The following is a 20,498-nucleotide window of genomic DNA, read 5'->3' as shown; positions in this document are numbered from 1 at the left end:
TGTCTTCTTATAAATGTATATATATGTGCACATACAAAATATATACTCATTTTTCATTAATATGCACATGCAATAGTAAATGTCATTAAGAAAGAAGTAGTTAATTATAACCACAGCTTATGTTTTATCCGTATTAAGGAACACTAAATACTATTGAAAATGCGGACAAAAATGTATACCTGGATAATAAAATCCTGTGACATCTGATCTTGCAATTAGCTTTTGGCCTTTGTGAGTCACAAAGATTTGACATTTTTGTCTTGTCTTAGACTTCACCTTCCCACTTTCTTCTTCAAGTCTCTGTAATTTGACACAATTATTTCTTTACAACAGCTAATGCAGTCAGCCTTAATCTATTCTTTGGAAATACTTAAAAACTGAAGCAATGTAATGCTACAAGATCTGTACAGAATCCACAGTAAACTGGAAATACTTTAAACTTTCAGAATAGTTCCACGTACAGGAAATATTCATATAAGAGTTTTCACTATAAAATCCTGTTCTGTATGGTCATAACAATACCTATATTTTCATGTGTTCTGGCTACCATTTTTCTACAAAAAATGTCACGAAGTTGCACAATTCATATTAAAGGATGAGGTAAGGAAAAATCAGCTCTTTTTTCAAAGTAAGAAAATTTGTTCTACACATTTATTTTGTCCAGATAGGAGAGTTTTCACAGTAATCTGATTTGCATTAGAAGTACCTCAATTTATGGGATGAATCATTAAAAAATCAAAAACAAAATAAAAAAAAATGTTCAAACAAGTCTTCAAGTGTCTGGGAAAAAAAGTTTATTTACGGTAAAGTCAAAATTTAATTGACATTTTTAACCATTCTAAAACATTCCAGTTTAGTAAAATATTATACCTCATCTTCCAGACCTGCCACTGTCCATTATTCTGCCCCACTAGTTTGGGTTCTTCATGCACTTATTATTTTTGCCATTCTGCTCACAATATTGTTCTTAAATATAAATGACAAGCAAGTGCAAAACTTGCTTATAATAAATCAGTTTCACCATTAATTTAAAAAAAAATTATTAGCCTACCTCATGAACAATTTGAAGGCATCCATCTCTTACATGGTTCTTCTGAATCATAAAAATATGCAACCTGAAATCTCAAACTTTTCCACAGATCTACATATTGTTCTGAAAAATGACCGTACCTCACAGACTCTTAATAAAACCCCTGCTAGCTAGGATGTGTATGACTTGCTTCTTTTTCTGATTACATTTTTTTTTTCTAAAAAAAGTATTTGATTTGATACTTGATTTTCCCTAACAGTCAATAATGATGGAAAATATATTAATAACTTTGACTAAATTGTTTGTTCTCAGTTTCACTATAATGATCATAATCACTTTTTTTCAAACTCCCCCTCAAAAATCACAAAAAACCCTAGAAAAAAAGTCCTAAAAATAAGCAAAACACACAAAAGAGGCAAGCAGATATTTTAAATTGCAGATATATGGGATTTTTCTAGCTTATTCTTTAACCCTACAGAATATTAATTATATCAACAGCTTGGGTTTTGAAACTCAGACTAAACCAGAGGCTCATCACAGTGCTTAACTGACTGCTTGAAGTATAACTCAACAAAGGCTGATTTGAGAGCAGACCTATGGTTCCACAGATACAAAAAAAGTATTTGGGTAAAGCATTTACTTAATTGCTCAGACTCCAAAAGGACAGCTGCTGCTGAATATTTATTATCAACTAATTTGTATTGCTTGACTAATAACTTGGGCAACTTCCAGCACTCCACATTAATCCAAATACTAAAGATGACACAAGCATCCACAATGAGGATTCCGAGTCGTGCAGAATTCACGTGGCTCAGAAACACTGTGTCAATTCAAATCCGTCTTTCTTTTCTCTCACAGAGCTTTTAGGTGTTCAGCAGGACTGACCCAGACGCTGTTGGAGTGGCCATTTCTGGCATTCAGTATTTTTATTACAAAAGAGCCCCATCTGATTTGCAGGGGTTTTTACCATGTTTCACTCTGCTTCTGTTGAAGGCAACGCATTAAACCACAATGGGTGAAGGAGACTTGTTTACTTTTTCCAATAGCTGCTACATTCTTTAATTCTCTTTCAAAAAGAATAGTCTTTGCACTTTCCTATTATAAGTGAGAACAGACATGAAGAATACCTACAGATCTCCTGTATCTTGGCTCAAACTTTGGGTTCTCATAATCCTGATACCTCCAGAGTCAAGCAACCACCACTCTTCCCTGGGTGCCAGTGGGACCAAGCCCATTCTGCATGGACCTAGCCCATTTTTATGAAAGAACCTAAAAAGAAAGAGCTGAAAACTAAGGTGTTTTATTTAAAATTTAGGGAAAAAATCATTAGGAAATTTAAAAGCCTGCTTTGTTGAGTAGTTTCATGATAATTGAGATTTTTCTATGATGTCACAATGACAATTTTCATTCAGTGCCATATCAGCTATTTCCTAGATGTAATGTATTTCTGCTGGCAGTTTATTTCTCTATACCCTTTTGTGGGTAGACATCGCAGTTGGCAAAACCTTCAACAAAACTTTTTAAAGCCCTCCCATTTTTCTTCATTGTTTCCCCATTGTTTTTCTACTACATAAAGAGAATTCTAATTATATCTGCATTTCTGCCTCTCACTCTTGAAGCCTTTCAGTTGCAGATTAGCAATTACTGAAGGTGCTGCTCTGATTGGACTCCTAAAGCAGGTTTGACTCAGGATAAGTGATTGCACAATGTTAATCACATCATGTCTGAGAGCACACACTGGTTGTTCCAAGGCAACAGTAAAATTACACTCAACAAATGAAATATAAACATGTTTCTGCTGCTCTTGTATTGGGACATTATATGGCATAGGTAAATCAATCATCAAAATAGCTCTAGCAGCAATGTAATATTTTCAAACTAATGTAAAATGAATCAGGATCTTCTGTTTTATGTTTAAAATGTTTTCAAATGTGCAGTCTTAATGGAATTAAAAAACTCAAAAACTACAGAAAACACACACATACATATATATACAAAAACACTAATTTCAATTGTAGTTTCAGAGTAGCTAGACTAATGTATTAATGAAATGGAGAGAGAAAATAAGCCTCTGTGCCTAGTCAAAAGTGGTGTCCACTTCAGAATGAGCTCCAGATGCCACTGACTCAGTTCACAATGCTGTGATGTTGCCCACCAGTTCATATATACCCACATTTTAGAGACAGTTAAATTTTAGTGTACAAAAATGAAGTTGAATCCCACCTTTTCTCTCTATCTTTTCTTTTACAAGAAATGTACCATGGAAGATTACAGTGAATTACTCCAATATTAGAAGATCTTTTAGTCCTGTTTATCAGATATTAACCCAACCAGAAATCTTGTACCTAAATTGCCTTTAATATATCTGTTCTTTCTCTTTCCTGCTATCATTGCAGCAGAGAAGATCCTTTGCTGTGATTTATTTCTAAGAGGCTCGATTTCTCTGGCTCTCTCTGAAGCTTCAGAACTTCTACTTCCCCAATATTTAAAAAAAGTAATTGGAAGCTTGCTCTCTTCTTAACTACCTTCTTTTCTCTATCCATTTTATTTAGCATCATGCTACAATTCTACTTCATCATCTAAGATCATAGAAAAAATTATTCTAGAGGTACATACTGAAGAGGAATATTTAAGGGGAAAAAAACTTCCCATTACCTTTTTATTGTTGCTTATGTGTGATTCTGAGCTTTTCTCAATTTCCTTTTTGACAGCTTCCTGAAGATCAGAGGCTTGTTGTATATATGTTAATGCTGTCAGTATCTCATCTTCTAACAATTTTACATCTTCATAAGAAACTGGCCATCCCAAATTCTCTAAAGCCTCCAGCAAAGTTTCTTTATGATGTATATATTGGACTGGCCCATCCTCTTTAAATCTTAAAAAAAATATTTTTTAAGAAATTAATAATCACAAGTAGGAAGAATTTTAATTGCATCAGTGCTCTACAGAGAGAGTCACAAATTGTGAAGGCAGAATAAAGAATCAGATTTGCCCAATTTATCTTCTGTATGCTAGAAGTTCCTGCATTTCATCCAGATACTGCTGTGTTTGGTCAAACAATCACATCTGGTATAACTATACCTTATAGAAACAGCTACAGAGAAATTCAAGTGGCTGAGCCATGATTTCTGAAAAACATGCCAAATATTTTAATATCTGTGCACAATATTTATATCTATGCACATAATATTAATATCTATGCATGAGATTTATATGCTCCTCTAGCAATAGACTGTGCAACTGCTACAACATTTTTTCATTACATGCATAATTTGCCATATGTTATCAATAATTAAACATTTTGGATGATACTCTGTCAAATTTCTATACTCTGCAACTCATTGTCTATCAAGAGACATCTATTTTCTTTTTTTTTTCATTTCATACTGTTTTGTTTAACAGTCTTCATTTCCTCTCTGCACTAGAATGAGGTTTTAGTTCTCCTTATTAATGATAGAACTGTAGGTTTTTTACTCATTAGCTGATGTCTTAAAAGCATTCTAGTTTTCATTCCCATTTTTCTGTGAAGATCTATTTCAGGCGCATTCAGTTTTCATTAATTGATCTTTGCTTTATTCTCTGGCACAAACAGATGCTAACTTCACGGATGTTTATATAGCAATTAATTTTCTAAATCAATATTAAAAAATAGGTTAACACAGTACAAACTTCCAGAGTGATATACAGTTCCAGCACATGCTTTTAAGGTGCTTGTTACAGCCATTAGAGAGCTCCTTATGGGATGAGAGAAGATTTACTTTGCTGTCAAAAGCAATGACATGCTGCCCTCCCAAGGCCCTGCACTTGACACTGATAAAGGATAGAGAAGCAACATTCAAATGGAATGCAAGTTCTTTCCTTTAAAAATAATCAGCACCACAAAAAAGGAGGTCCAGAATTTAATATTACACCATATCATATATACATTTTTGAAAACAAGGTATATTTATGAACTATTTGCAAATCAAACCAGTTGGTTATAGAAATAGTGATAAAAAACTACCAAATATTTATGACGAGCCCTTCAGAGGTACATTAGAAAACCAAAAGTGATAGCTTACTTGTCTCTTTCCTCCTGAGATAGTGCACTCCAAATAACTAGGTTCAGGCGCCTATTAAAGAAAGGAAAGCAGTTTTTGAGGGAATGCAGTTCTTTGTGCAGCTGATCATCTCAAAACTAGCAAATAAACACAGTTTCTTAAGATATCTGCACTGATTTGTATTCTAAGCACACTGTATCATCAAATTGTATCCTTATCATTCAGCTATGAAATTATCAACTGCAAAAGAAGATGGGAAAGCAGTATCTTCCATCAAATAACAGCATGACTATTTCAGGGTCATAGAAGGTTTAATGGCAGCCACTGTTGCTTCCTGCCAGGATTTTCTATGGATGGTTGTCTTCAGCACCAGCAAGTTAAATCAAATAACAAAACTGATTAAATGCCAGTTAAGCTGCACATTTCATCCAATTAAACATTTTCAGAAAATGTAGTCTGAATGTAGTAATGCTAATTTCTAATTTTTTTCCCTGCTAAGATTACCCCTCAGTTGTGCCATTCAGGTTTCTAATTCATTAAACTCTGGCTATGAAGAAAAACTACTGAAAGGAAAACAGAAGTGATTATCCCAAAGCAATGCAGTTCTGAGATTTTTTTAAAGTACCACTAAACTTTCTGGTTTTGCTTTTTAAGACAGAAATTTTGAACTCTTATAAGATCATCTAGCTTAACATCCCAAACAAGCCATCAGTCAATTACTTCATGTCAGCTATAAACCTTTAGTCATCATTCCAACTACTGTAATTCTAGGAAAAAAAAATCCAAATTTCCTTAGGATACGAGAACGAATTAATCGCTAGGAAAAATTCAGATTGTAACCTGATTGACTACAAGTAGTCTTGTCAGATTTACTGGTGCATGCACAAAAAAAAGCACATTAACAACAGATTCTGAATATGAAATTCTTGATGATTCATTTTATCTACCAGAAAATATATACCAGCATTTTTAGAATACAAACTATTTTGTTCATTCCCAGTATACAGTCTCAGCATGCTCTAATGCCTACTTCATCCTTCTAAATCTGCACACCCATAACTAAGTTGGCTATAAAAGCTTCTGGCTATACAAAATCATACACATTATGAAGCTTTCAGTGTTTTTCTCCTTTAATACTGTATATTCTCTTTGTCAGACCACAAAAATTCTGCCCTTGCCACTTTTCTCCCTCTAAATCTGATGCTAAACTCAATTTGAATATGGGGAAAATACTGGCATGTTTGCTTCTGTGCTTGAAACCTGGGTGCCCTGATGTATTGTTTCATCTACATACGTCAGAATAAATTTGTGACCAACCCCTATTTACAAAGCTGAACTGCAGCTTTTGGAAGTTCAGTTACTACAAAAGGGCTGTGACATCTAGATTTAAAAAAATTGACTGGCTTGCTGTTTCACATTTAGAGCAAAAGCAAAAGAAAGATCTCTTTTTTTGCACTGACAATTTTAAGGATCTTCAGGTAGATTTGTCTTCTGTACCTCTTTTTCATGGAAGTAGGAACTCAATTCTACTATTCTAAATACACTGATTCATTGATCTCTGTTGGTAAACAGAGGTAAACAGTAATCCTTATCACCAAAGTCTTAGGGAGACCGTGGCAATGCTATTAAGAGTTTAATTCATTAACAGAATGAAACAGAAAACATTTTTTTCCTTTGAAAGCAAAGTCAGTAAATGTAAAATATTCAATGGTATGGCACAGCAATGAAAAAACTTAAATTTTTTTCAGAATTCACCATCACAAATACACCACTTGACCCTTCTATTAAAATGAGAGACACATCAATTTCTATGAATTCTTCATCAGCCTGGTAACAACAGTGTTGTCTCAGTGACAGAACAAAGAACACAAGAGACTGGACTCTATTAATACTAGACATAGCAAGGATCATTTTCAAATCAAAATTCTTGATTTTATCACAAAATATCTATATAGGATAATAGGATTGAAAAAGAAAGCTATAACATGCTTTAGAAAGTACTGGTATGATCATATATAGCTACCAAGGAAAATAATCTCAAACCTTAAAGATCCCCTGTCAAATTAATCAAAAAATAAGGACTAAATACGTGTCATCAAGGAGGTTTTGGTCATATAAAATAATTATATTTGTAAATGTTATTAGAATACAGCCCAAAAATATTTATTAAACGAATTCTAGTCAAAGCTGTCATATGATTACTGAATTACACCATAGTCAATTGCATTATTTCCAAAAAAATGCACAAAGTTGGATCATGGAAAGAAGTAGTTTAGACATATAATGCCTTTTTTCTCTTTACTTCTGTTGTATTTTTGCTAACATTTAATTAAAAAGTACAATACATATGCCTCTCAAAAAAACCCCACCAAATTTAAATTGTCCATTTCTTATTGGTGCCTCAGTTACATTCTTGCATGCATAGTTGCATGCAACTGTGCATGCTATAGAGAGCTGGCAGCAAAAAGCAGGTCCTTAATTTAAGTGTCAGCCTATTGATATAGGAGCTTAATTTAAAGTTAGAAGTCTGGCTAGCATTGTATGCTTATGGCCAAATTCCACCTGAGGGATGATAGTTTCAGGTTTGCTCCCAAAAAGTAAAAGAATTTTGCTTTTGTCACTGAAAAAACATAATATGAGCAACATGTTGTTATTTATCTCCGTGCCTATTATCTGTTTTTACATTCTGCTTTAATTTTTTTTTTAAGAAAATAAAATTTCTCCTACATGTTGATGGTGGATTAAATGTGTCAACATGTAGAATTATCAGTATTGAGCAAAGCATGTGTGTGGAAATACCAAGTACCTGAGAAAAAAAAGAAACATGACTGCAACCATAATAAATTTCTGGTGAGGAGACTTGCCTCTCATAGGATTTAATTGCGTGTTCCAGCTTCCTTATATAGGCATCAAGATTCACTGCCCAAGGATTAAGGAGTGCAATCCCCTTCTTGTCACTGCTAACATGGGCCAATGGTAACATCTATCATACAATAAAAGACACAGATACCATTTATCATACAAATTTATGAACGACTGAATGTTGAGGCTCAGAACAGCCAGAAGGAACACTGGAAGCTGCAGAAAGAAAAATCTAAGCACCACAAATGTCAGAATTAAGACACAGTTTCCAGACAGTTCTTCTAAAATTATACAATCTCATTATGAAGAAGTTACAAATTAAGATTCCTAACTACTAAGTAATTCTAACTCAATCAGTACTGTCAAACGACTGTAATGTAAGTCAAAAGGAAAAAAATATGCCTAGTGTATTCCAGGTTTTATTGACTTAAAACACTCTCCTACTTTCTAGCATCTAATTGTAGCATACAGGTGTGAGAGTAGATATTTAAATGTATTTAATGCTCTTTTTCTGGAGGACTTTATTCTGCAAGGAATTACAGTAGTAAAGCTGTAGAGAGGTATTTCTCACCATCACACTGATCACCAAAGAGCAAACAAGGTGGACATTGGTCACCGAAACTTGTCTTGACTACATAGAACCTAACCAGGTTCATCAGAATCAGGAACTTCAATATTTTTCAAATCTCCCAAAACAACACCTACATAAGTCAATTTCATTATAAAATAAAAATGAATACAACTGTGAGTAGATCTTCAAAAGGCAGAGAAAAGGGTAGAAATGGATGACAAAAGAGGAGGAAAGATGTCTTCCAAACTCTCAATCCAACATCCCACCATCTTTCAGCCTCTTAAATTATTCAGTAGTTCATAAATGAAAAGCTGTTTTACATAGCAATGTCTTGGTGCTGAATATAAACAACCAAAAAAAAAATCCAAGGAAGAAACTGGAAAGAGAATGTTACTCTCCCCAAAACTGTCTTCAATGCATATGACTGAGTGGGAGTCTTCCCAAAATGTCTGTCTGAGATCAGGATATAGATGAGAAAAACATGGATGAGGTTCAATTTACACTAAACTAAAACACCTGTTGGGGGAATAAGACAAACAATTAGAAAATAGAGCAATAAAGAGAATTATTTAATTGAGAACATTTTTCAGTGATGCTTCACATGTATTTGAATCATCTCAGCATATCTGGATTCCAAATTGCAACAAAAATAATTTTTTTTAGGAGCAGTGGTGTGACTTTGTATCACCCTCTCTTTCCAAGGACAGTGCCTCTCTGATTAATAAATCTGTGTCACATCAGCACCAGACCACATCAAACTCCTAATATGAAATTAATCTTAAAATCACTTAGAAGCTAAAGACAATGGGAACATGTCAGTGAAAGCATCTTGCTGGAGACAGATACGGTAAATCTCTGCCCATAATTCTGAGCAGTGGTATCTCCAGGTGAAGTTTGAAAGCTGACAGGCAGGGAAGTGATGACCTCTCTTCAAGTTCTGTAATGCCATGATTGTTGTCTATGATGTTACTCAATCCAAGGTAACAGAAGTTCAGCAGGGCCTCATCATGTAGGAATGCACATCTACATAGCCTAACAAATTCTGAGAGTAATTTCAAATACAAACAGCATAATTTGCAACATGAATATTTAATACAGTTTATAAAATACTTTGTACTGAATAGAAGGACTAGACAAGCACAAAACACATTATTATACTTTTGAAGACAAAAAACAGAATGGAATGTGTTTTTAGCAAATACTAAACTTGAAATACTATGCATACTTTGAGAACAATGAAAACTGCTCACGAAGTCAAGTGAAATTTGACAGATTCAGCTGATAGAAATCACAGAGAAATTTTTTTATTACTAAAATGTTTTTCCATTTTCTGAATTAAATACTTTAACTTTCCAACTAAAAGAATTCACTTGTTTAAAAATGGCTTTTATTTCAAACCCCAAATTTCAAAATCTTAAAAAACAAAACCAAAGCACAATAATCCTATAAAAATTTTCTTATTTTAGACCAAAGAAAGATGGTTTTGTTGGCCAAATTGGATTTTTTTGAGCAAAGCACTGAGTCAAAACTTCATGACTTGCAAACCTGTACTTAGATGCCACAACCTATAACATATATTTACATGATTCTACAGGGAAGGTTTCACCAGAATTAACATATCAAAATTTAGACAAGCTCCCAAGCTATTATTTTTTTTTCTGAATGTGAACCTGGATGGGTAGTTTAAGAAATTAACCTCTTTGAAATAACTCAGGTGAAACTGGCAGCACAGGACTGAAAACAACAGGTCCGCCTTTTTTAATGAACAGTTGTCATGGAAACCTTCTTCTTGCTGCATCTCCAAGGTAAGAAAACTGTCCATACTTATTCCATCATCACTGCTGGCAAAGACCAAATATAAAAATTATACTATTCCCTGAAAAGCAAACAAGGATGTCTGCATTCCAGACACCAAGAAAACTAAGATCTCAGAAGGAAGAATGCAAAATTATCTGTACATTTATTATCTTCAATGAAATCTTCTGAAGTACTGGAATAATCAAGATCCTGAAAGTTTCCCATTCAAGCTCACTGTTTAGTCTCACCTTATTTTCTTGATATGCTGGCATGAAGCTTGAGGTCAAGTGGGTTCTGTAGCTCAAAAATTCTACTACTTTCATCTTGTGTGCAACCCTCAACCTTCTTTTTCTTTTCCATACTCAGCTTCAGATCCAGAAAAATCCATTTCTTTACACATAGAACAATAATTCTCCACTACCTGAGAAACTGAGTGTTTTATCACAACTAATGGAGATTAGTGGGTATGAAGAAATTACAAAAATTATTATTTTGCCTTTACATCCCTGAATCTAAAAAAAGCCCATGGATCACTGTTTGGATTCTGTACAGCACCTGTTAATTCAAATAACACTGAACTTAATTCAGTCCTGAACTAGACTACCAGGAGTTCCTATGAATTGCTATTAAAAACTACATGTAGACGTACTTGCTGAATCATAGTTTCGACTACTCTCAAAGAAAGACAGTCTTTGAAAGTCTCTGTTTTACAGACTGCTTTATTTTTTGCAAGGGTTGTCTGTAAATGACTCAAAGAGCTGTTCATTGAGAAACATGGAAGAAAGAGGATCTTTTAGGTATTTTCAGAAGAAGATGGAAAAAGAAGTGACTGATCACGAATGAGATGCAAGAGTTTTGTGAAATTCACAATGTCTTTTGTTTGACATTTACTGTAGATTGTTTTGCACACTTTTGTAACTATTGAATGTCTGATTTTTTGAAAAATGGCTATTTTACATCTGAAATGTTAAAATGTACCTTTAAAAATGTTCTCATATGAAAAGACTTCTCTTTTAATTATATTTTTTAAAAAGCACACTTAAAAAAAATCCTTACAGATTTTGATTTTGACTTGGTATTACCAAAAGAGAGGAATTGGTTTTACCAAAGAGAGGAACTAGTTTTATTTCTACAGTCTGCATGCTTTAGCAAAAATTCCCATTCCTAAATTAAAAAAAAAAAGCATGAATACTTTAAAATGTAAAATTGTGTACATTTGCTATAAATCTTTTACTTAGTGTTATACCACATTCTATTACAAATCCCTTTTTCTTTCTTTATTATTTTAAATAAAGTTTAGCTTTTTCTTTGAGCATTGTTTAAAGAAATAATTTTTATTGATTGAAATGAGCTGCAGCATATTCATAGGACCTTTGTATGATGCATTACACAAGAAAAATTAGAGCAATTTGCTCTAATTGGATTTCCTGTAAGTGGAATAGCAATTTAAACTTTATGATACAAAATTCCCCCAAAATTTTATACAATCTTACAACTGTCTTACAGCTCTCAAAATTTAATTTTAATTACTGAATGACAATACTTTTCAAAATATCTTAGCAGTCCCATGTAAAAATTAAGAGTGCACAAATCCACAAAATGTGCACCAGCAGCCTTTTCCAGATGACTTTATGGACTAATAGATATCCTCCAGTGAATTAATAAGTATCAGTGGAGGATGTGGTTCAAGAAATTGCCAAACACCTAATGGCTGCACACTGACATCAGCTGGTAACTGTGAAAGAACTTAAGGGTAAAGTATGCAAGACATACTATTAACTATCAGTGTAATCTTCTTACTGATGCACGAATGAACATTCAGATATGCATGATACAGTTACTGCACATCAACAATCTACAATACCTTAAAATGTTATTATGACATTCATAGAAATTAATTTTAAAAAACCTTTTGAAAACACTGTCGAGTTTTGTTCTAGCTTTCAAACAGTGTAGGAGTTTTACCTTATCAAATACTTTAGAAACGACATGCTTGTCCAGAACTGGGATGTATTTGGTACTGTGAAGGACAGTTGTAGGAGCTAAGGCATCCATGATGGTGAGTCGCCTAGCAGCCAAGCCATGGGTCTTTAACCAAAGAGCTGAAGAGACATCTAGAGAGCTAGAAAAGAGAGACTGTGAGATGTAGCTCAAGGTAGAAATACATTTAAAAGTTTTGAAAAGTCTGAAGAAAATATGTAAACTGTAAGTTTTGTTATGCATTTATATATATGTATGCACATACCTTTTAGATGCCTCTTTCACATTCTGCATTTTCAGATCTAAGAGAAAACATTTGCATTTTGTTATCTCAGAGGTTTTGTGCACACAAAAGTATGCATATGTAAGTTGCCATATAATAGCACCATTTTTAAAATTTGAACCTACAAGCAGCATCATGCACAATGACTGTACAACATTTCAGTTGCTAAATTAATCAGTGAAAATCAGTTTTCCTCGCCTTCCTGGTGCTTAATCAATAGGAACAGTGCTACTATATGCCTCATGAGCCCTAATCAGCCAGAGAGGAAATTTATAAAATAGGAAGGCAATTTGTTTTTTAAACTGAAATTTGTTTCAGTTTATTTATTTTTGACCAAGACCAAAGATTAACCAGCTTATTCCCCAAGTCAAGATGTGACACCAAGTACTACTGCTAATGAGACGGCCAGGAGTAGCTAATTTAAGGTACACCACTATGAAAATCTCTATAAAAGATATATAAAAAACTAAACATAAGATGCTGAAATTTTAAAAAGTCAAACATCTTCAAGTGTCATAGGTAAGGTTTTAGAATTACTTACAAGATGTATCATAAAGTTCAGAGTTGGACTAATTACTGAAAGAAATTAATACTATCTGGATGTATTTCTAAACCCCATTGAAAACCTAGCTGTAAACAGCTAGTTTGGGAACTGGCAGGAGTCTGGCCACAGCTGTAAGGACACTGTCACAATACCCAACTTCATGTCCAACTCTGTATCTCTGTTGAGTTTCAGTCCTTTGTACTGCAGATCTGCACAGTTTTGCCTCAAATGAGGTACCATTAGTTACAAATGTAATGGGAGAAACCTTACCATCTTCCCCAGTTGGAGCTTCTTGTTCTGTCAACTTGCCTTTGAAAATGGTTGTACATTTCACACCCTTTTTGACAGAAAAACTCTTTTCCTCTGGAGACACTCCTTCCTCTGGGCTTTCTTCCCTAAATTTCACACCACGGTTCTGGATTTGCAGCAGACTTGTCTTTGTTTGATCTGTAGATATTGAAAGGGAAAGAAAGGAAGAGCCAACTTACTGCTCAAATATATGCCTGAGATTTTTGAGTTCCTCTTTGGTATTCAGTTTTTAAGGGACTACCTAAACAATACATCAAACAGAAAAGTACTTCAACACGAGGTTGTACTTTGTATTTTACCCAAAGATGAGGGTTTATTTTACTTCAGCTGAGTAAATTTAGTTTCAGACTGCATACAAAGGACACTTCCAGGAGAAATGCAGTATTATGGGTATAGTCAGGAGAAACATTAGTGTAAGTAATGCTGTAATTGGTACAATATAGATCACCTCTTCATTCTTGCCAATTATGTACTTAGAATAAAAAGAGATTAGGATTTAATATATACTGCTAAAAACTGTTTACAGAGCTTTCAAAACATTCTGTTAAAATAGCTACTTTTTCATGGCAGGACCTGTGACAAAGCACAAATGAGCAGACATTTGTTTGTCTGTTTGGTCCAAATAAGTAGGATGGCTGAAAAGCAGAGATGAAGAGAAGTTTAGATTTTCAAAATTATGATTACTTAAGTCAGCAAACTATTAATTTGTTCCCAAAATGAGGGATGATTTTTGCTATTTGTAATCAAATCTTTTCAAGTTAGTGAATTAATTCTGTTGACAATTACACCTCATTTGAGTCTTACCTGTATGTAATGCTTTCTTTCTTTGGGCTGGACTGGCAGCAGAGCTTTGCCTGGTTTGCTCATGTGATGGCACTGACGGTTCTTCTGAAGCACAGCACGGCCTACTCCTAAGAGAAGTACTCAGCTCTTCAATGTGTTTAGAAACAGGGACATAGTGTGTGTCTGCTTGTGATTACAGCTTGTAAGTGACAAAAAGAAATTACTGCAAATATATAACACCCATTTAAAAAACACTAAGCTGAAGTTTTCTGGCAATTTAAACACTGATTTCAAATGCTTTGAACAGTGCAAAATATTTTTTCTGTTATACTAATATGCATTTCAAAGGAAAGTTCAAAGCAGGTTAAAATATTCTTCTGTTCTTAAATTATTTAAATGTAATTTCTTTGTTTATTTAAAATATGTTCATTACTCTCATATATTTGTAGTAAGAACAGAATGCTTTGTTATAGCTACTTTGAATTCCAGGGCTAAGTAACTACCATCAGCAATGAGAATGTCTGCCACATACATACATATGCACATATATATATATATATATATATATATATCTATGTCCCAGTATTAATAAAAAATAAAATATGCAAATTCTGAAATAAGCACCTAAAAATATTTTCATACTGGATATCCTACCTGCCCTTTCACACATGAAATCATAACACATCACTGTCCACTTTTAATAATTTTTACTTTATTTTCATTCCATTACTGTTTTAAATAGATTTTTGTAATAAAAATCTGATTTCTTTTAATGCATTTTTAAATGTTTTTTAATATCACTCTACAAATAAATACACAAGTATATTTGTACACAATTTATGTTTCAATCAGCATATCTCAATGAGTGGCCATTTAGTCATGAGGTATCAAGCAAGCTTTACTTAGATGACAATAATTTTTCATTAATTCTCTAGGTCAAATGGACCAATTTTACCATGTGTTGGAGACAAAAAAATATTTTCTCCTCTTTGACTTAATTATTCAAAATATGTTGAGACTATTGGTATATTGGTATAATTTTGTTTCAGGCATCATAGTATTAGTAAATTTTTCCAGATTTTTCTTTCCCATTACCTTGGCTGTTAAAAAAGCCCCCCAAGAGTAAGAAAACAACAACAACCATCTTTTAAAAAGGAAAAATATAAGAGCTAGTTCACACCTATTATTAACATAGTAACAGAATGAGGACATACTTCTTCTCTGGATAATTTTCTTCACTATAAGAATTCATCATCAGACTTTTCTCATGAAAGGTCTTTACTTTCTCTAGATCTTTCTCTCCTTGATCAATTTCTCTTCTCAAAAGATGTATGTCTTTATTCTAACAAAAAGAAAATCAAATGTTTTAGTACAATTACTCCAAAATATGTTTCATTTCTGAACTGAAATGATGCAAGTTCTGATAATAATTCTGAATAATGACTTAGGACAGCTTCCAAATTTTCTACACTTTTTCAGGTAGGCTCTTGTGCTTGTCTTTATAGCCTTTCAAACTATTCTTCCTTTCTAGGAAAATGGCAAGCATTCCTTAACTAGCCAGTTACCCCTTGAGATATGAAAAGCTGTATTTCTGAATAAGGTAATGAGGTCACTAGCTCCACTCATTTCAAGCAAGCAAGAAAACAAGTAAGGAAATAAATAAAATACAATACAAGATATGTACATTACAAGGGGTAGCCTGTCATTCTACAGATCTCAGCTGTATCATATAGTGTCCCAGTCACAGGGAAGCAAAAAACATACTCTTCAAGTGAACATTGGAGCTGACTAGGAATCATTTAGGCTAGAGGAAGAAACACAAAGGAAATTCCAACAATGATCCTTGTCCAGCTCCCACAGGGCCAGAGGCTCTCATGTCCAAGTCTGGAGAGTACAACACAGACTCTGGCCCTCATTTTTCCAACATGAGCAGTGTCACACAGTCCACACCAGCAGAATCACTGAAATTGCCCAGTACACTGACATTTTTCAAATGCTGAATTATTTTCACATCTTCCTTCTAACTGGTCTCTGTAAAGTTCAAATTTCCCAGTGCTGTCTTCTTACTGCTTGTTCTCATGCTTCAACTACCACCGTTTCTAAAATCTACGCAATCAATTCAACTGAGTGTTATTTTAAACTAATTAAATTAATTTTTAATTAAAAGCAAGAATACATTTTAAAAGGGGGTTTCTGTTAGTCTATTCAGAAATTTCCTATTGGGAATTGTTGAGCTGCTTAGTCACACTTGATAGATGACTGCTATTCTAGTCATCTTACCCCTTATAGATCTCTCCCAAGCAGCTACTGTAGAACAAACTTGAAACAAAATCCATAGAATCATTATCATTCAAATTTAGCTTGGCATTCTCTTACTTATTAATAGGATACAAACCATATTTTCATTTTAAACAGTAACTTATTTCTGAAACAGCAGAGATCACATGTTTCTTCCAGAGAAACATGGTCTACATGTACTTTTAGGTTTTAGTTTTCAAGCGGGGGACCTCAGGGGAGGGAGAATGTGTTTGCAACAATAGCACTACAAATGTATTATGGATTATATTTAGTCTTTTTTGTTGTTGTCTAGAAAAATCTCACAAGCAGAACAATCATATTATTGCTTTCATATCACGTCAAATCTGACTAGGGTTAACCCTTTCTTTTTTGGTAATCTATTGTAACATGAAATCTCAATAATGCAAAGTAGTATGAAGCAGCAAATCTATTTATTTTCAGATACTCACAACAATAAACTCTGTAGTATCAGGATCACTCAAATAAATGTTGTAATAATGAAACCGTCCCTCTGTTTTAGTAGATAGTTCATACAAAAATTTATTGGCTTCTGTATCATCATAGTTGAAGGATACAGTATGGATGGGAATCTTACAGTGAGGCAGGACTTCAGCCAAAATTATCTGGGGAGGCTGAAAATCAAAAAAACTCTTATGTTAAAAATGTGGCATCTAGAAACATATTTATCAAAATATGGAGAATTTGTAAGAATTTAATTAGTCATTCTGCTCAGAGACAGATATAGATCAGTTAAAAGCATCCACTTTATACAGATTGCTATTTCCATCATAAACTAGCTAAATTAGTTAATTTAAAACTGAGTTTGAAGGACTGACAAGTGCATTAAGGCACATGATGTAAATTGTAATCTAATCAGTACTCTTTGTTTCTAAAGTTTTAAAATAAATTACTAACGTTTAGGAAACTAAACTACTACATTAGTGTTTAGTATCACTGGATACATGTAAAAATATTCTTGGAAGTATATGAGTGTGGATCTTTTTAAGAAACCAAATTAGTTCAAAGAAAAGTTGAGTCAATACCAGGAAATAAAGAAAATTGGCTGAGAAAATTGGAAAGCTAGTTTCCTCCTCCCATAAAGAAATAAAAATTAGGTGAAAAAGTGGATCAACCATCTCCAAAAATGCTGAAGGATCTGGTAGAAAAAAATTACTGACTCAGTTCTCTAAATTCTGACATTTCAGTTGTTCAAAATACTTAAAAATCTTGACAAATTAAGCAATGTTTGCAATATAGTTGTTGTGTTGGTTGAACTTTAATACTTAAAAGCAATATCAGCCATTTCCTTTATTTAACTGCTAAAAAGGTATAAAAGACATTATTAAAAAGGTAAAAAGAAATTACTTATTCACTAATTTTGAACTTAATAAAAATATTAACAATAAGAATATGAATTGTACATGGAGCCAAATTATTCTTTGGTAAAATATTAATTTATGCTCTTTAGCTAGAAAAACTGTGAAACAATGCCAATAAACATCCAAGAGACTCCACAACACTCAGCACTGCAGGAATGACATTCATCTCATAATTCCAACTGCTGACACCTCTTTTCTGTATTTTCTGTTTTCTCATTTTGAAATACCTGGTCAGGTCTCCCATCAGTCAAGAGATAAATAGCCTGAGTGTCAGTATCAGCAAGAGCAATCTGGAGAGCTTTGAGTGTATTTGTGGAACTTCCAACCTAAGAAACCAAAGAGAAAAAGACCAAGAAACAGCTATAAATACAAACATTTTTTTGCCTCTGTTCTTAAATTCATAATGACAGTGTATACAAGGGATAATACAGAACCAAAATGACTAATAAAATGGTGAAAACATTTATGTCATGTAGCTAACAAAAGCTAAGCAAGTGTCAAAGTAAAATAAATTGGTACCAGATTGCTATTCAGTGCTTATGCAAACACACAGAAGTAAAATGCTGGCAGCAGCAATCTGAGCTGTACAAGTAAAAGCAATCACTAAAAGACTATAAACAGATAGGAAGATGTAAGACAAAAGATGCATTCTCTTAATTTATACGACTGATGCTCCTGCCTGCCAACAAATCACACTCCCTTGAAACACATATTTTACTTAAGCAAACAGTTGAAAAGTAGCTCAAAAGTGTTGCACAATTTTATTTCTCCAAAACTGGTAAAAGAGTTTTTGGTTTTCCGAACATATTTTTCCAGACTATCTCCCATCTACCCCCTTCACACATTATTGTAAGTATCATTTATATTTTAGCACAAAAAAGTTAGCTATAGCAACAAAACATGCCCAGCAAACTAATGTAGTGCTCACTAAAAATTTCCATTGGACTAATACTAGCACTTTTCCTATGCCATTCACATACGTAGTGATCATGATCTGCCTTTCTTCGTTTTACACTAAATTCAATGAAATGCATTTCATGGCTTAGGAACCTAAGCCCTACATTTCATATCTTCAACTATCCACCTTTCAAACATTGCGTACAAAACTTTCCAAACTAAAGGTACATGTAAGGTTTACCAGTATGAAAAACTATTACATCAAGTCTTAGTCTTTTAATGGAACCAAAGCAAAACCTTTAAAAAGATAAGAGTCTGTTTTACGCTTGTATAACATCTGAGTACTGTTCTGGAGGGCAGTGAGGATTGTAGCAGTGTAAGAAGAGATTAAGCATTCACATATATAATGCATTACAGAAGATAAATGTAAATATCTAACATTGACCCATACATGCAAAAATATGCTAAGAGATAGCATTATTTCTTTAGTCCTATGGACTGTGTTAAAATTTCTTCCAGTCCTTCCCACCAGGGCAAAGGAAATCAGGTGAAATGGAAATGAAGGTACATTCTGACAGTTACTCTCTATGGTTACATAAGTGTGAGAACCCAGGACATCCCTCTGGTTGCCCTGGCTGTCTCAAGACCCTGGCAGGGAGCTTGGAGACCTTGCCATGAAGTCAAAAACACCTGTGGCTTTGATTTTAGCCCGTGGAAAAAACTGCCAACTTTGTATGAGGCACAAGGCACAAGGGTTTGAGTAGTGTGGTAGTTGAATTAACACAGGGTGAAAAAGTAGAATTTTGGGGCTTTTTAGAATGGGGTTCAAGGGGACAAGATGGAGGGATTTGGGTGTCTCCTGACCTTCTTCTCCTTCTTCTTGTCCTCCATGTCTTGCTGTGATGGTGACACTTTTCTATTGGTTTAAGGTAGAGACACACTGTCTAACATAAATGATAGGTATTGGCACATTATTGTAAACATAGTACACATAGTTTTTAGTATAAAATGTAAACACCACCCTAGAGGGCAGACGGAATGACATGGCCGACTTGCTAGACAGAGCTTAGCAGGTCAGAGAAAGAATGTTATAGATAAGAGAAAATAAACAACCTTGAGAAGCTGACCCTATGCATTCAGACTTCTTCTTTGGCTGCACGGGCTGGGAAACAAGGACTTTTACACTCTCAGGGTCACCTCAACACCCAGGTCCCAAGACATCAGAGTGTATGGGCTGGGCAATGTGATAGCTCATCAACTAAATTATCTTATCTTCTGACTCACAAGCAGTCCTTATCAGTACCCACTTGTAAGAAATAACCAGACAAAGTTGTTAAATTTATCTAATACTCCTGGTTTTTTAGTAATTATAAAGTTTTAGAAACATGGCTCGTTATCATGTGTAAATTGGCCAAACTGATTTAAAACAAAACAGCTTCCTTCACTTCTTTTTACATCATGAGAACATAGGGTGGATGCTGATGATGTGCAGAGAATAACCCTGTACCTTATGGAAAAAGCTGTTCATTTTAGATTTCACAATTGCTACTGTTACAAATAAATGCCAGTTTTATCAGTGTTTTAATAACAATTACATATTTCAACTATATGACAATACTACCACTAAAATTTTAAATGTTATCACACCTAAAGAAATTTTAAGGAGCAGTTAGTTACTGTTTATAGCTCAGCTTCCTTATTCATAATCTTGGGACCAAAAAGCAT

The 20,498-nt window shown here is 33.8% G+C and overlaps 1 protein-coding gene across 1 annotated transcript in view; it reads right to left on the bottom strand.

Annotated features, from left to right (window-relative positions):
* The window catches only part of VWA3B (von Willebrand factor A domain containing 3B), a 65,685-nt gene that overhangs the window by 11,353 nt on the left and 33,834 nt on the right, over positions 1-20,498 (bottom strand). The window contains 11 exon segments of the mRNA XM_053935908.1: positions 180-300; positions 3,686-3,905; positions 5,092-5,142; positions 7,935-8,053; positions 12,266-12,422; positions 12,546-12,582; positions 13,378-13,554; positions 14,221-14,327; positions 15,414-15,541; positions 16,947-17,129; positions 18,104-18,202. Coding sequence (XP_053791883.1) covers positions 180-300; positions 3,686-3,905; positions 5,092-5,142; positions 7,935-8,053; positions 12,266-12,422; positions 12,546-12,582; positions 13,378-13,554; positions 14,221-14,327; positions 15,414-15,541; positions 16,947-17,129; positions 18,104-18,202 — 1,399 coding nt within the window.

This window comes from Vidua chalybeata, chromosome 2 (genome assembly GCF_026979565.1).
Source record: "Vidua chalybeata isolate OUT-0048 chromosome 2, bVidCha1 merged haplotype, whole genome shotgun sequence".
NCBI lineage: Eukaryota > Metazoa > Chordata > Aves > Passeriformes > Viduidae > Vidua > Vidua chalybeata.
This window is presented reverse-complemented; position numbering and strand designations above follow the sequence as displayed.